The sequence below is a fragment of the Gadus macrocephalus genome, chromosome 6, assembly GCF_031168955.1.
Source record: "Gadus macrocephalus chromosome 6, ASM3116895v1".
NCBI classification, from domain to species: domain Eukaryota; kingdom Metazoa; phylum Chordata; class Actinopteri; order Gadiformes; family Gadidae; genus Gadus; species Gadus macrocephalus.
In genome coordinates this window covers 8,081,436-8,097,814 of record NC_082387.1, presented here as the reverse complement: position 1 = coordinate 8,097,814, position 16,379 = coordinate 8,081,436, and the positions used below count along the sequence as shown (strand labels likewise).

At 48.7% G+C, this 16,379-nt stretch overlaps 1 protein-coding gene across 1 annotated transcript in view; it reads right to left on the bottom strand.

The window, feature by feature from the left end:
• The window catches only part of LOC132459082 (CUB and sushi domain-containing protein 3-like), a 255,684-nt gene that overhangs the window by 46,352 nt on the left and 192,953 nt on the right, over positions 1-16,379 (bottom strand). Inside the window, exons 50-51 of the mRNA XM_060053457.1 lie at positions 14,517-14,699; positions 8,262-8,438 (exon numbers count right to left, since the gene is read on the bottom strand). Of these exons, the coding sequence (XP_059909440.1) occupies positions 8,262-8,438; positions 14,517-14,699 (360 nt within the window). The remainder of the gene's footprint in view (positions 1-8,261; positions 8,439-14,516; positions 14,700-16,379) is intronic.

Genomic DNA, 16,379 nt, shown 5'->3' with positions numbered 1-16,379 from the left:
CTTTTTGCTCAACTTCCTTCCCATCGGTGACAGGTAGGAACCCACATGGCAAGAGGAGGTCCCTGTGGAGGGTGCGTAAGGGGCTGCCACCCTTATCCGGCTTGACGACATAAACCGGTCCATCTCCCATCCTCTTTTCGACTGTATAGGTCCCTCTCTCCCATCTGTCCGCAAGCTTGTGTTTCCCTCTGATGTTGACATTTCGCACCAAGACTCTGTCACCTGCGATCAGTTCTGCTGCTCTGACCTTGGCATTGAACCTTGTCTTGTTCTTCTCTCCCATCTTCCGTGCACTCTCTGCAGCTAGAGCATAGCTTTCCCGCAGACGTTCTCGAAGGCTCTTTACATACTCAGAGTGAGTCCTGGCATGATTCCCCTGTGGCTGGAATCCCAGAACGAGGTCGATGGGAAGGGTCGGTTGTCTGCCAAACATCAGCTCATAAGGCGAGTAGCCGGTGGTGTTGTTCCTTGTGCAATTATATGCGTGGACAAGTGGCTTCACAAAGTCTCTCCAGTGGTACTTGTCTTTGTCCTCCAGCGTTCCAAGCATGCCGAGCAGGGTTCTGTTGAATCTTTCGACTGGGTTCCCGCGAGGATGATAGGGGGTAGTCCTCACCTTTTCTGCTCCTATCAGGGAACACAGCTCTTTGATGGTGTGACTTTCAAAATCCCTTCCCTGATCGCTATGAAGGCGGGCAGGGAACCCGTAGTGAACGATGAAGTTCTCCCAAATTGCTTTAGCTACAGTTCTTGCTCTTTGGTCTTTTGTGGGAATTGCCACAGCAAACTTAGTGAAATGGTCTGTAATCACCAATACATTTCTTGTATCTTTGTTGTCTGGTTCAATAGACAAATAGTCCATGCAGACTAATTCAAGGGGGTAACTTGTACTGATGTTCATCATTGGGGCAGCCCTCCCAGGGATTGTTTTCCTTCTGAAACACCTCTCACATGTGTGACACTTCACATCGACTGCTTGAGCCATCTTTGGCCAGTAAAATCGGGCGCGGGCCAGGTGAAGGGCGTGCTCAAATCCGAGGTGCCCCACTTCATCATGAACACCTTCTAGTGCTTTGGCTCTGTATTTCTCGGGCAAGACTAACTGATAGCCTTCTGTTCCTCTGTCAACATACCTCCTGAACAGGACTCCGTCTTTGAGTTCAAGTCGATTCCACTCTCTGAGGAAGAGCCTCACCTCCGGTAGCTCTAACTTAGTCTCTCTGAACGAGGGCTTAGTGTCTCTCTCAATGAGTTGGATGACCCGCCTTATGGACAGGTCTGCCCTCTGTGAATTGTGCCAATCCTCTTGAGTCATCCCTGGAACAGTTTTTTGTGCAAGGCAGGTGTAACTCAGGGGAATGGCGGAGGGGTCCACCGCTAGGGACTCTGCTAAGGCGGGGGGTTCCGGGGGGTATTCACAGGGCTCCAGTCGCACTGAGTGTCTTTGGCAGAGGGCAGTGAAGGTGTCCTCTGAGAGTACTTTGTGATTCCCGCCCAGCACACGTTGACGGAGCTCCTCAATCCTCTCTTTTTCCTGGAGGAAAGCATCGTCTTCTTGTGAGGGTTCCTGGGGGCGCCTTGACAGCCCATCTGCATCTTGATTTGTATTACCAGGCCGATACTTCACTTCAAAACGGTACGTTGACAGAGCTGCTAACCAGCGGTGACCTGCTGCATCGAGTTTTGCAGAGGTCAACACATAGGTCAGAGGATTGTTGTCAGTAAGGACTGTGAATTCTGTACCATACAGATAATCATGGAACTTCTCACACACAGCCCACTTCAGTGCTAAGTATTCAAGCTTGTGCGTTGGGTAGTTGCGTTCACTTTTCGATAGCCCTCGGCTAGCATAGGCTATGGCCCTAAGTGTCCCTTCATGCTCTTGGTAAATGGCTGCACCAAGGCCTTCTCCACAGGCGTCTGTGTGGAGAACGTAAGGGAGGTTAGGATTGGCGAAAGCCAGTACAGGTGCTGAGGTCAACCTGTCTATGAGTGTTCTGAAAGCGGTTTCACAGTCCTGTGTCCATTCACTTCCGAAAGGCTGGCTGGGGCTCACTGAAGTGTGAGGTTTTTGCTTCTTATAGTCCTTTCCCCTTTTCCTTGTAGCCACATAGCCAGCAGTGAGGGCATTCAACTGCTTTGCTATTTTCGAATAGCCTTGTACAAAGCGCCTGTAGTACCCCGCAAAGCCTAAGAAGCACTTTAGCTCTTTACGATTGGTGGCCCTGGGCCAGTCTTTTAAGGCCGATATCTTCTCAGGGTCAGTGTGGACGCCACGAGCATCTACAATGTGGCCCAGATATTTCACGGAAGACTGAAAAAAGTGACATTTGTCTGGGGACAACTTCAGCCCGTAGTCCTTGAGTCTGTTCAGCACCTTCATCAACCTGTTTTCGTGCTCCTCCAAGGTGTCTGAGAAGACAATCAGATCGTCTAGGAAGACCAAGACTTCGTTCAGGTGCAGATCTCCCACACATCTCTCCATTAACCGCTGGAATGTGGAGGGTGCATTGGTAACGCCCTGTGGCATGCGGTTAAATTCCCAAAAACCCAGCGGGCATGTGAATGCGGTCTTGTGTTTGTCTTCTTCGGCAAGTTCAACTTGATAATAACCGGACTTCAGATCCATAACGGAAAACCATTTAGCTCCACTAAGGGCCGAGAAGGTTTCTTCGATATTGGGAAGAGCGTACGCGTCCTTGATAGTACGCATGTTCAGTTTCCGATAGTCCACACACAGTCTGATCTTCCCGTTTTTCTTTTTCACCACTACTATAGGGGAAGCAAACGGGCTCTCTGATTCCCTTATGATTCCTGCCTCCAGTAGCTCTCGAAGATGCTGCTTAACAGCTTCTCTATCACATGGGTGAATCGGCCGGGGCCTCTCCTTGAAGGGGGTTTCATCCTGAAGTCTTATCCTGTGTTTGACTGCAGAGGTGCGACCATGGGTTAAGTCATCAACAGCAAATACCTCAGGTATGGTATTCAACTTGTCTTTGATGCGTTTCTTCCACTCTGCTGGAATGGGAGAATCTTCCAGGCTGCATGATACTTTGTCACTTGGGGGGGCTTCTGTATCCACTGTCTGAAGGCCACAGGATATAGAAGTGTCATGGGGTTTCACGGGCACCACACACTGAGCCATCATCATCTCTGCTATGACACGGTTTGGATGCAATGTGATGTCGTGTGAACTCATATTGCGAAGAAGTTTACGGCGGTGTCAATGGCGATGTACATAGACGTAATGGGCCCCTTAAACGCTGTTATTTGGGTGATTTGGCTTCTCGTCCGCTTTCCTGCTTACCAACGTCAGCCGAGTCAGGGCTTTTATTTAAAGCCCTGATCATTGAATATGTGGTGCATTCTGCTGTCCGACTATGGTACTTTTCTTGACAACAACTGTCTATAAAGACATTAAGGTCCATTTGGCTGGAAATCGACCGCCAACACACAAAAACAAGCACGCACAACGTCTAAAACACACACACACACACACACACACACACACACACACACACACACACACACACACACACACACACACACACACACACACACACACACACACACACACACACACACACACACACAAACAAACACACTCCAGTTAACTGTGTATTTAAGAATCGTCTCTTAGTGTGACTCACTATTCTCTACGCCGCTAAAAGCCGCCGGTCAACAGGGCAACGCCGGGTAAATGCATGCAAATGTTTCCTCATGTTCTGAAATCACACACTTTCCCCAGAGCAGTCGAATAAGATCACAATGTTCCCTATAAGAGGTATTATTACGGGGGCATTTGAGCTGCGGAGAATCTGAGCCATCTGGGGAAGCACCGGCCCTTCTTGATACGAGAACACTTGGGGATGCTGAATTATGATAGCGCTCCGAGCATGGCACAGACGGACCGTCTTATGGAGTGCATGTGCGTGTTTGTGTGTGCCTGTGTGAGTGTGTGTGTGTGCATGCACGGTGAATATGTGCCTGTGTGTGTGTTTTAGTGTGTGTGTGTGCGTAGATACACTGCGATAATGTGCCTGTGTGTGTGTGAGGCTGTGTGTGTTTGTGCATGCGCTTGTGTGCTAGTGTGTATGTTTGTATGTGTGTTTGTGTGTGTCTGTGTCTGTGTGTGTGCGCCTCCGCGCTTGTGTGTGCGTGCATGCGTGTGTGCTTGCATCTGCATGCGTGTGCGTGCATGTGCATGTGTGTGAGTGTGTGCGCTTGTGGACGTCTTGGGAGTTCCTTTTGACTGGTGAGCCCATGCGTCACAGCCACAACACATTAGAGTGAATTAAGCATGACCCCGTTCACCGGGAACAGCAGCTGCATCCATAAAAGAGGCCTAATGAAATTTTCAATTGATATCAAGCAAAAAAAAAAAAAGGAGCGAAAGAAAAGGAGGAACTCAAGGAGCCGAAAGAAGCTCACCGGGGCCAGAGCAGGTTCGTGCGAGGCGAGAGTTATTCCGGCACACTGTCATATCCGTTAACCTTCCAGCTGAACAAAGAGTGAAAGCCGCTGCCTCGCCGCAGAGCGGAGCGACCTCGGTGCGGAGGGGAGAGACGTTGCGGTCTAATTGGACGATACGCAACGAGGCTCTCTGGCGCCGCAACGCTCCGGCGTCGGTCAACCTGAAATAGGTGATGCTAATCCCTCCAACAGCCCCAGGTGCTCCCCTTCTGTCGGAGAAATCCCCCCCCCCAACAACAGAATCGGCCGAACTGCCGAAACAAGCAGATGCTGTCGGATTAGCATGAATAGAGAGTGAAGAATGGAAGAAGATCCATGGTGGGAGAAAACTGAACGTCTTCTCCACGCTGGGGTTACATGCTGCCTGCTGGAACGTACACGGCTCATTAGCTCATTAGCCGTTTGCTAGCATCCCTACTCCCTCACCAGCTTCTGCAAAAGACTCAAGACTCAATTGTTCAAAGTTCACCTAGACTTTGCATAGCCTCCCCCCCTTGACCCCAAACCCATCTTACCCACTTACTGTATCTTGTACATCCTTGCACTTAAAAATAGAACATTCTGTAGCATCTTATTCTAGCTATCTTTGTTGTATACAGGGAATGGCTTAACGTAGCAATTGCTAGTGCTGGCACACAGACACCCATTGGCCGACACAACCAGGAGTCCACGGTATTAAGATTCAGGGTGTTATGTTGTCGACGCGGTGAACACAATTGAAATATATCCAATTATTCACACAGTGACCCTCGCAAGACAGGAGTAGTAGAGGCAGCTAATGACAGGAATGAAGTCTAGAGCACAGGGATATCTGTTCTTATTCACAGACAGCTCCCCCAACCGAGCTGGGACGGATGCTGAATAATGTTTTGATTTGGACTTGAGTATGTAACCATGGAAAAGTCCTCTCCTGAGAAGTTCAGACTTTCTGAGAGTTACGAGGGTAAGAGGCCAATGTTGAACAGGCGAGGTGATGCGGCTATGCAATGACCTGTAGAGCCTACTGCCCACCAGGTACGGTTGGCGGGTGGGCTTGGTAAACTTGTTCAGGCCTTCTCCCGGGTCTCAAGATCAAGGTGAACCTGACATGGCTCATTAACTCCGTAAGTAGGGCGTCAACTGCGACCGGCCATTAACGTCCGTCTACCGCTGGGTTAACGTTTTTCACGGCCGTAACGTTCGACTTTCAACCCTCAAACTATTTTACTTTTGTTCAGAGTGGCCCGGCATTTGGGGAAGCAAGGAAGCAAGTTGATGGATGTGTATTTCTGTATCGGTTTTTTTGCATCCATCATCATTATTATACGACCCAATATAAGTAATTATCTCACTAGTCCAGTTGATCAGCCAAACACTATGAATCATGTCACGAGCACATTAGCTGTGGTTAGCTAGTACTAAAACCTGTTTATTTGTAGCTGAAATTGTTGTGAGTTCTACTTCGACAGTCTTTGCTGTTTTTACACTAATTTCACTAATTACACTAATTATGAAAAACATTGCTAAACTTGTCTTTCTGATCCCTATGGCTACTCTGAACTCAGTTGTGAAGCACGATTATTGCTAGTTAGCTCATCCAATTTTGATTGGATTTTGTAAATTTTGCATTGGGCCTTTATTTAATAAGGTCCCATTGAGATCAGAGAACCGTTTGACAAGGGAAACAGGTAACTTTGGATATAAGCGCCGGCCAAATGAATAACTGTCAATGCGAAAATCTTCAAAAATCTCCTGAATTCATTTTTGGAGGCATTGCGTACCTCCCTATGAATAAATACATTTTTGTTCTCAAAATGTGTGCGTCACTTTGATCCAGCCGTCTGTGTGATCGATAACCTGTGAACTGTGAAAATGATTGGCTGGCTAATGGATGCATAATGAGGACACCTCGCCTTCCCAAAGAGCCCACGTCCACGGACCGGGAGCAGACACACACACACACACACACCTGCAAATATGAATGCACGCAGGCACACACACACACACACACACACACACACACAAGCGCACACACACACAAGCACACCTGCACACAGACATACAAATGCGCATACATGTGCAAACAAAAATGCACGCAGGCACACACACACACAAACAGCCGGTGTGTGCGTGAGAGAGATAGCCTGTTGTGTGGTTGTGTTTGATGATATGCTTGATGCTGTTGGATAAACCGCGCCAGAATATTAAGTGTCAAAAAACCTACAGAAAAAGGAAACGCGTGCTTACTCCCTGCTCATCTGATCACCAGTTCACAGCGATCCTCTCATCCCCTCGCTCCCCCTGTCTTCCTCATTCTTTCATATTCCCTTACTGAGTCACCCCCGACCCCCACCCTCTGTGCCGTATCACTTCAAACACTCACTCATCTCAATTTTTGGTGCAAAGATAGAAAGGAAATAAAGAGAGAGAGAGAGAGAGAGAGAGAGAGAGAGAGAGAGAAAGAAAGAGAGACGAGAGAGTGGGAAAGGTGGAGAGAGAGAGAGAGAGAAAGAGAGGGTAAATATGGTAATTCTTGCAAACAGGCAATAAACAATGGATGCTTTCGTTCATAGTTATCCTGGGGTAAATTAAATATAGATTGGCAGCCTGGTTGGATAACTGCTGGGCTCATTTCCTGAGATCACGACAACAAAAAAACAGAGGAAAGGAAACCGAGAAAGAAGAACGATTGCATAAAGTGTGACCGGCTTGGGGTTGAGCTTGGGTACACAGAACTCTGTCACCCCTCCTTGACAATCGTGTATATATCATATCTGACGTCTGGCGGATAGGGAGGGGGACGGGGGGAGATTGATGTACCCCCTTTTTGGGATCCTATTCATTGGTTCCGTCGTTGATAACTCGGACCATCTGCTACCCGTGCGGCGGCAGGAAGTGGTTTCCGATCGGCCTAATTTACTTCGGCGAATCGGTGCGAAAGAGCCGGCGACAAAAACACAGGATGGGGTGTGTGCGGGCGGGCGGTGCGGCGGGAAATATGCACCGCAGCCGGGTGTGTTGCATACCACGTGCTATCGGACACTCGCACGCACACACAGACACACGTAGCCGAGTGTGGTGTACCGCATAGCATCGGACACACACGCACACACACACACACGTAGCCGATTGTGGTGTACCACATGCCATCGGACACCCGCACTCACACACATTTACACATGGACACACACACACACACACACACACACACACACGTGTCCTCCTTTGAATGAGGTGACGTCCCAGAGCGTCCGTCCCGCCAGACGGAACAAGAGCAGTACATGCTGCGTCGGATGCCATTAGTCAAGCGTCGCAGTGTCAGTGTTTCAGCATGGCTTTGTGCGCCATGGATTTCAAAAAGACTGTGTTTGAATCCCGACCCCCTTTCACCCATACCAGCGTTACACGGTCAGCTGGCATCGTCAGGTGTACTCTGATTAGTCCACTGCCACCATTCCTCATCATTCATGCAGGTGTGTGTGTGTGTGTGTGTGTGTGTGTGTGTGTGTGTGTGTGTGTGTGTGTGCCTACCCCCTGACACAGTGCATTGAAGGATGCGTGGTCTGAGCTTAGTAGTGGTCCAGTTGTGTTCTTTCCCTTCCCTTACCACCTTCTCTTGTTCCCCTCACCACTCTCGGGGTGTGTGGACATGTGTGTGAGGGTGTGTTTTTGTAGATGTGCGCTATTGTGTGTGTGTGTGTGTGTGTGTGTGTGTGTGTGTGTGTGTGTGTGTGTGTGTGTGTGTGCGTGTGTGTGCGTGTGTACGTGTGTACGTGTGTGTGTGTGTGTGTGTCTGTATGGGTACTTACGTGTGCAGTTGGGTGCGGCACCTGACCAGGTGCCGTTGGCCAGACACTGGCGCGTGGGCCAGCCGGACAGGGAGTAACCGTCCATGCAGGAGTACACCACCGAGTGGGAGAAGGTGGTGCCGTCGATGAGGCCCACGTGGCCATTGGAAGGGGTGCCCGGGTTACCACACTGCACCGCTGGGGGGGGAGAAGAGGAGGAGGACGGGGGGGGAGGAGGAGGAGGGGGGGGCGGGATAGAGGAGGAGGAGAAGAGAGAGGAGGAAGAGGAGTATGGAGGAGGAGGGAGGAGGATAGAGGAGAAGTATAGAGTAGGAGGAGTGTAGAGAAGGAGGGTATGGAGTAGGAGGAGGATAAAAAGCAGGAAGAGGAGGAAAGATTGAAGAGCAGAAAGAGGAGGAAGAGGAGGAGAACAGAGGGAGGAGGGTAGAAGAAGAAGATGGTGAAGGTCAGAGGTGTAAAAAAGTAATGGATTCTATTTTCCATATCAGTGATTCATGGTGTGATGCTTGGGGGAACACGAGGAGATGAGAGGTGATTGGTGCAGAGGGGGGGGGGGGTTGTGCTTATGAACGTAACACATATATTTAAAAACAGTAGATGACATCTGGGAATATATCTCGTGCACATTTTGACATCCCAGTCCGATAAATAATTGGACAAGATGGTTGATGGTTAAACGGCTCGGCACGTTGGAGTGGGCGGAGCCGCTGATTGGGCGGTTGGCGGGCGGGCATCGGCGTTGTTGTCACATCTCGGGTGTAATTAGGACGAGCGTGAGGAGCGTGGGGGGATAGCATTAACAACCGTTCATCAACCACCCGCAGCCTATCGGCTCATCTCCCACACCCATCATGGAACCACATGTGATAACAGCCACATCAATCTGAGTCCGTTTCAGATTGAGATTCAGCAAGATCATTGATATCATGATTATTAGAAATAGCTCATTGGATTAAAGTGCGTGTGTAGGTGTGTTTTCCTGTCTGTGTTGGGCATCGTTTGAATTTTAACGATTCCGGTTCCGATTCCGATTCCTCGTTTCGATTCCGGTTCCTAACGATTCTCGATTCCGATTCTCTTAAGAGGCAGGGTCAAAAAAGTGTACATGTTTTAAATGAGCTAGCTAACCAGAGGTCTTTCTGGATGAAATAGTCTGAACTTCTCCATGAATTTGAATTCAATGACATTTTTTTTTTTTATGAACTTCATTTTGAATTTCTCACAGGGCTGTTTTCAACTAGGTAGTATATAGATATCAAATCTATGAAATAAATATAAATGTTATGAATTTTCTTTACACAGAGGTACACTTTTCACAAGATAGTTTAATTCACTTTTGAAAACTTCCAATTTAGACATCCTGCAGGTACTTAAACATTGAACTGAGCTCCAACTGATGGGCTAACCTGGTGCAGATAATATCGAACAAACAAAGAGGAACAACTTGTACAACCTAGCCCAGATTAGCAGCAGGTACAGTATAAAATCAGAAACAGTTCTTGTTTAGGAAAATGATCATATCTGCCTTCTCGGGCAGTAGGCGTGAGCGTTCTGGACAGATAGTGTCTCCTGCAGTGGAGAACACACGTTCGCTGGGCGTAGATGAAGCTTGAACACATAAATATGAGAAAGCAAGATCTGCCAGCAAAGGATACGTTTTTCGTATCCTTGGTATTTGCATTTGAGTTGACCAACCGTTTACGTATTTGTTGCTTACCCGATAGTGCGGTGCTAGGGTGAGGGTCGGAGCCGGAGGTAGAGGCAGCGGAGGAAGTGGCAACGGAGGATGGCCGGCGCAGCGCGTCAAAGACGGGGCACTCAGTTATCTGTACACCATGACCCCGGAGATGTTTGATCATGTTGGTGGTACACCCGCCTTTGCACGATATAATTGTTTTGCAAATGTTGCACCGAGCCGACTTGTCATTTATTTTAGTGAAGTTAAGCCACACTTTCGAGCGCCGCCGCACAGTTTCCATGTTTACGCACGCACACACAGTTTGGCGGGTTCTCCGGAAGCTTCTTCGTCGTTAGTGTTCGGCGGCTTCTTCTTCCGGTCAGCGGACTGGGCATCGAAACTAGGAATCGAAATTTTACAATTTGAACGATTCCGGGAGAACCGGAATGTTAGTCCCGGTTCCATTCGATGCTCGATGCTCGATGCCCAACTGTGTGCGTTTTCCTGTGTGTGAGTGATTGACTGACTGAGTGTGTGGGCTTGCGTGCGTGTGTGTGCGTGTGTGTGCGTGCTTGCGTGTCTTTTTGTCTGCTTGCGTGCGTGTGTCTTCTTGCGTTTGTGTGTGTTTTTTGCATGTCTATGTGCGTGTTTGCGTTTGTGTGCATGCATACGTGTGAGTGTTTTTTGTGCGTGCACATGTGTGAACGGATGTGTGTGCGCATTGGTATTCCAAGTTAATGGGATCAAACACAGAATGCTGACATACAATCACTGGCCACCACTTATGACTGGGGGTGTCTTGCCGTGTAATTCTCAGCATTACGCATGGTGACGGCATTTCTGTCAAGCCAGCACTGTATACCGAATTTATTCATAGTTACACACTCTGGGGACGGAGAGAATAACAGCATTTTGCTGATGGAAGACAGAAGCACGGCTTCGTGGCACCGGCTGTAGCTCTTAGGTTTTTCCGGATTATTTCGAACAAGAGAATCATTTCTCTGCGTCCTTCCTGAGGGGAGGAAAAGCACATGTGTTGTTTCTAATCTTTTCCTTCCGCCCGGGAACATGTTTCATTACCAGATGGTTTCGGCCTCTCGGTCAACTAATTGTCCGGAGAAAATGTGAGAGAGTGATTTCCACAGGAGATGGACGAGTTCTGCACACGGGGGCAGTTCAACGCCGCCGGACACCGGGGAGAAACAAGTGCACAGCCACACACACAGAGACACATCCACACACACACACACACACACACACACCGAAACATCTACACAAACGGATTCAGACACATACACACAAACATCTACACACACGCGTATCAATTCGCAAAAAATCATACACAAACACAAAAACGTCTGCACACATGCATGCCACACAGACAAATAACCATCTACACACATGCATTCACACTCACACACACACACAAACGTCTACAAACACGCATGCAATCAAAGACAAAAACCCACACATAAACATCTACACAAAAGCATGAACATTGCATGAACATACAATGCTTGCCGTCGCAACTGCATCACAAAGTAGCAGGCAGTGTGCACAATTCAAAACTCATTGGAGTCCATCCTTCTTTAGACAAACAAACACAAGTGCCGCGGTAAATAAGGAACAAGGTGGTTGCGGCCGCATGGGGCTCTGGGTGCGAGTGTTTTTCCAGGGCCTTGGAGCAGATGGGTGGGCTTTATTGGTGGACAGGCCTCTAGATCACAGAGAGTGACAGCCAGGGATACTCAGTCAGGCTCCAGTGGATTCCACAGGACCTTCCACTCATGGGACTCTGGGGAAAAGAGCTGAAAGTATTTTTAAACTCTGTACTTCAAGGAAAGTAAAGGAGTGTCTGTGTTTGTTTGAGAAAGAGTGGGAGAGGGAGAGAATGAGATAGAGCGAGCGAAGGAGGGGGAGAGAGATAGATAGTGAGCAAAAGAGAGTGAAAGATAACGTGAGTGAGTGAGTGAGTGAATGTGTGAGTGAGAGAGAGAGAGAGAGAGATGCATACATACAGCCAACTACAAAGAGGGAAAAGTGGGCGAGTGGATGACACTCAACACAGACAATAATGGATGGAAGGAGGATAGAGGAAAAGAAGAATATAAATGGGACAAACGAGATACCGCAATGAGGGAGCTAAGAAAGATAACTAGTGAGAGGAGAACAACTAGTAAGAGAGAGAGAGAGGAGCAGTAGAGAGAGCGAAGGAGGAGGAGAGAGAGAGAGACACAGAAAGAGAGAGCAAGAGATAGCAAGCGCGAGAGTGAGTGAGTGAGAGAGAGAGAGAAATATGCGTACAGACAGCCAAATACAAAGGGGGAAAAAGTGGGCCAGTGGATGACACTGAATACAGACAATATTGAATGGAAGGAAGATGGAGGAAAAGAAGACCATTAATGGGACAAACTAGATACCGCCATAGGGGGGGTTGAGAGAGAGAGAGAGAGAGAGAAAAAAAGAGAGAGAGAGAGAGAGAGAGAGAGAGAGAGAGAGAGAGAGAGAGACAAACCTCCACACATCAGACCAGGCATAGCCGAGCGTGCTGAACAGTGTCAGGGAGACGGAGAGATAAAGGAAGTGTGATGGAATGATTTCAGAGGGAGGGCGCGGGCAGAATAAAAGGTGAGAACGGCGATGGAGGGAGCTAAAGAAAGGTGTGCGTGATAGAGCGGGCCGTCGTTCCGAGCGTTTAGTACATCGGCCAGTAAAATATAAATGGCTCTGGCGGACCGCCCGGACGGGAGTCAGCGTGCAGACGCGGTCACACTTTTTGTCTGAATGTCCCGGTTTGGCCCCGTGGGGTCTTCTCACTGGGCCCCGCCCACGATGAACTCTGAAAAGGTGCTCTGAATCGTTTATCACACGCCCAAGAAGTAGCTTGCCGCTGGTTTGGCTGCAGTTGAACGCTTCTTTAATTCCCCTGTTACATTGGAGTCATGGGCTGGCAGCGTGTACACCGGGCCCCTGCCAAGATCTCCTATCCATCTGGTGCATTATGGGGGGGGGGCTTGTGCGTATGTGAATGTATGCGTGTCTGCTTGTGTGTGTGAATGTGTTTGTGCATGTGTGTGTGTGTGCCCCAGTTTGTGTGTGTGTCAGGGCCCAATTGTGTGTGCCTCAGTGTGTGTGTGTGTGTGTGTGTGTGTGTGTGTGTGTGTGTGCGCGTGTGTGTGTGTGTGTGTGTGTGTGTGTGTGTGTGTGTGTGTGTGTGTGTGTGTGTGTGTGTGTGTGTGTGTGTGTGTGTGTGTGTGTGTGTGTGTGTGTGTGTGTGTGTGTGTGTGTGTGTGCGCCCCAGTGTGTGTGTGTGTGTGTCAGTGCCCAATTGTGTGTGCCACAGTGTGTGTGTATATGTGTGTGTGTGTGTGTGCGCCCCAGTGTGTGTGTGTGTGTGTGTCAGTGCCCAATTGTGTGTGCCACAGTGTGTGTGTATATGTGTGTGTGTGCCCCAGTGTGTGTGTGTCAGTGCCCAATTGTGTGAGCCTCAGTGTGTGTGTATATGTGTGTGTGTGCCCCAGTGTGTGTGTGTCAGTGCCCAATTGTGTGAGCCTCAGTGTGTGTGTATATGTGTGTGTGTTCCCCAGTGTGTGTGTGTGTGTCAGTGCCCAATTGTGTAGACGTTTGTTGGGGCAGTATGCATGCGGTAGACATATTTGTGTGCGCATGCATGCATCTGTGTGTAGATGTGTGCGTGTGTAGATGTGTGTTTTTATGCATAAAATTGCAAGTGCGTAATCTGTTGGGATGTGTTTTTGTGAGTTTGAAACCTGAATCGCTCATATAGATGTAAAGGAGGCTGGTTTATTGTGTACACATAGAACTATGAATGGATGGGTGGAAGGGTGCCGGGTAGATAGATGAAATGGGTGGCTGCATGATGGATGGCTGAATAATAGATTGCTAAATGATGGATTGATGCATTTGTTGTAAAATATATACATAGACTAACTAGTTTAATTTAGCAGGAGAGCCTTTTCAGCTTCCTCAGCCTTTACTATTTTTATTACACAAAAGTTTCCGAGCCAACGTAAAAACAGCACAGCAGGCCACATGCAGCTTCGACAGACAAACACTTTACAGTCAAACGCACATTTTGGGAGAGCACAACAATTACATTTACACCTAGGGCACTTAGCAGACGCTTTTATCCAAAGAGACTTACAACCATTCATACACACATTCATACGGAGTCAACCAAGCAAGGCGACAGCCAGCTTGTCGGGTGCAATTAGGAATCTTGCCCAGGGACACCTCGAGCAGCACTCAGCCAGGAGAAGCCGGGGATCGAACGCGCAACCTTCCGGCTACAAGTCAACCCGCTCTACCCCCTGAGCCACATGCCGCCCCTAGGATGAATGAATGAATGATAAAGGCACGATTGTAAAGCGCTTTGAGTGCCCGATAGTTAGAACAGTGCTGTGTAAAATGCAGTCCATTTACCATTTACACCTCAAGTAGCACTCAGCTAGGAGGCGCCGGGGATCGAAGCAACAACCTTCCGGTTACAAGTCAACCCGCTCTAACACTTGAACTAAGTTCAAGTGTCCACGTAGCGCAGGCTACGTGTTCCTTACGTTTGCAGAAGGGCTGGCGGCCTGACCAGGTGCCGTTGGGGAAGCAGATCCGCTCGGCCGAGCCGTACAGCGTGTGGCCCGCCGTGCACGTGAAGCGCACCTTGCTGCGCACGTTGAAGTTGCCCGCCTCCCTGGAGGAGTGGACCGGCGTGCCGGGGTCCCCGCAGGCCCCGCCCGTGGTGCCTAGGGTACGACAAAACAAACAGTGAGAAGGGCGGAACACGGAAAAGAAATGAGGTGGGAGAGAACGGGAGAAGGGAGGGAGACAAGATGGGAGTGTGTTCTCCATCCATGCAGTGTTGCGTTACACCGCCCTCTTCACAGAAGGTTGAGAGAGAGAGAGAGAGAGAGAGAGAGAGAGAGAGAGAGAGAGAGAGAGAGAGAGAGAGAGAGAGAGAGAGAGAATTTAAACTTTTTATGACAATGCGGTAGTGAACAGTTGTCTTCAGGCCACCTGGAGGGCCTATACACTGCTTTGACAGTAAAGAACATCCTCCATCTGGGGAAATGGAGCTGTATGTGTGTGTGTCTTTCTGTGTATGTGTGTGTGTATATAAATGTGTGTGTTCTTATTTTTTGTAATGATGTCTTTGTTTCTTTGTATCCATTGAGGAAGTATTGCAGAGTTTTTCCCAGGTTTGTAACGGAGCCAAAGCTGAGCATCACAGTGTGCGGCAAATAAATAAACCACTAAGTCAGTTAGAAAAAATACCTCCTTCAGTGGGCATAGAGACAAAAGAAAAGATTACCTATTACACTCTCGGTAACAATCGAGTATTCATTAATTTATTCATTGTTTCCAACAGTTAAGCTCTACCTTGCCATCTTTGTTCACTGAATCAACAGCAGTTTGGTACATTGCATGGTATGCGTGTGTGCATGTATGTGTGTGTGTGTGTGTGTGTGTGTATGTGTTAATGTGTGCTTGTGTCTTCATGGTGCATGTGTTTCTCCTCCTGTGAGGGATATGAACTTAGCTGGTGCGCTCCCCGAGCTTATGCGCAGTAGAGCAGTAGATCATAACGGCTGCCCCAGTCCCCTTTATGTGTGTGTGTGTGTGTGTGTGTGTGTGTGTGTGTGTGTGTGTGTGGGGGGGGGGGGGGGAGGCTGCATCAACCATATTCTATGACTCAGTATGGATGTGTCTACACAGGACATTTTGTTGTTTGTGCGAGAAACAATGTACGAGTGGTTGTGTGTGTGCGTTCATGAGTGCATGCGTGCGCGATTGCATACGCCTTCACTCAGCCAGAACACAGTTCAGATCCACGGTTCATAGTTGTTGAACCACCAGCGATGTCTGTTTGAGCGGCATTGAGTGAATTGACTGTAGCATTGCTGGGTGGAGTGTGCAGGTCCATTTGTGTGTGTGTGTGTGTGTGTGTGTGTGTGTGTGTGTGTGTGTGTGTGTGTGTGTGTGTGTGTGTGTGTGTGTGTGTGTGTGTGTGTGTGTGTGTGTGTGTGCATGTGTATGTGTGTATGTGTGTGTGTGTGCATGTAGGTATGTGTGTGTGTGTGTGCACGTGTGTTCCTGGACATTCATGCGTGTGTGTGTTCGCATGCACGTGTGTTTGTATGTGCATGCAGGCATGTGTGTGTGTGTGTGTGTGTGTGTGTGTGTGTGTGTGTGTGTGTGTGTGTGTGTGTGTGTGTGTGTGTGCCTCACTGTGGCCCCACAACACTTCATTAAGGTGAGACAGGTCTGCTTGTCTCACTGCTGTAAAAAAAACTATAATCTGGCTAATTGGGCCGGCCGTGGATTTGGTGCGAATGTGAATTAAAAGCTCGCTGGAGGACCGCCGCCGCCGCACAAACTAAATAACAAGGCCTTCAGGTCAGTCACGCTACACAAAAGATGCACAG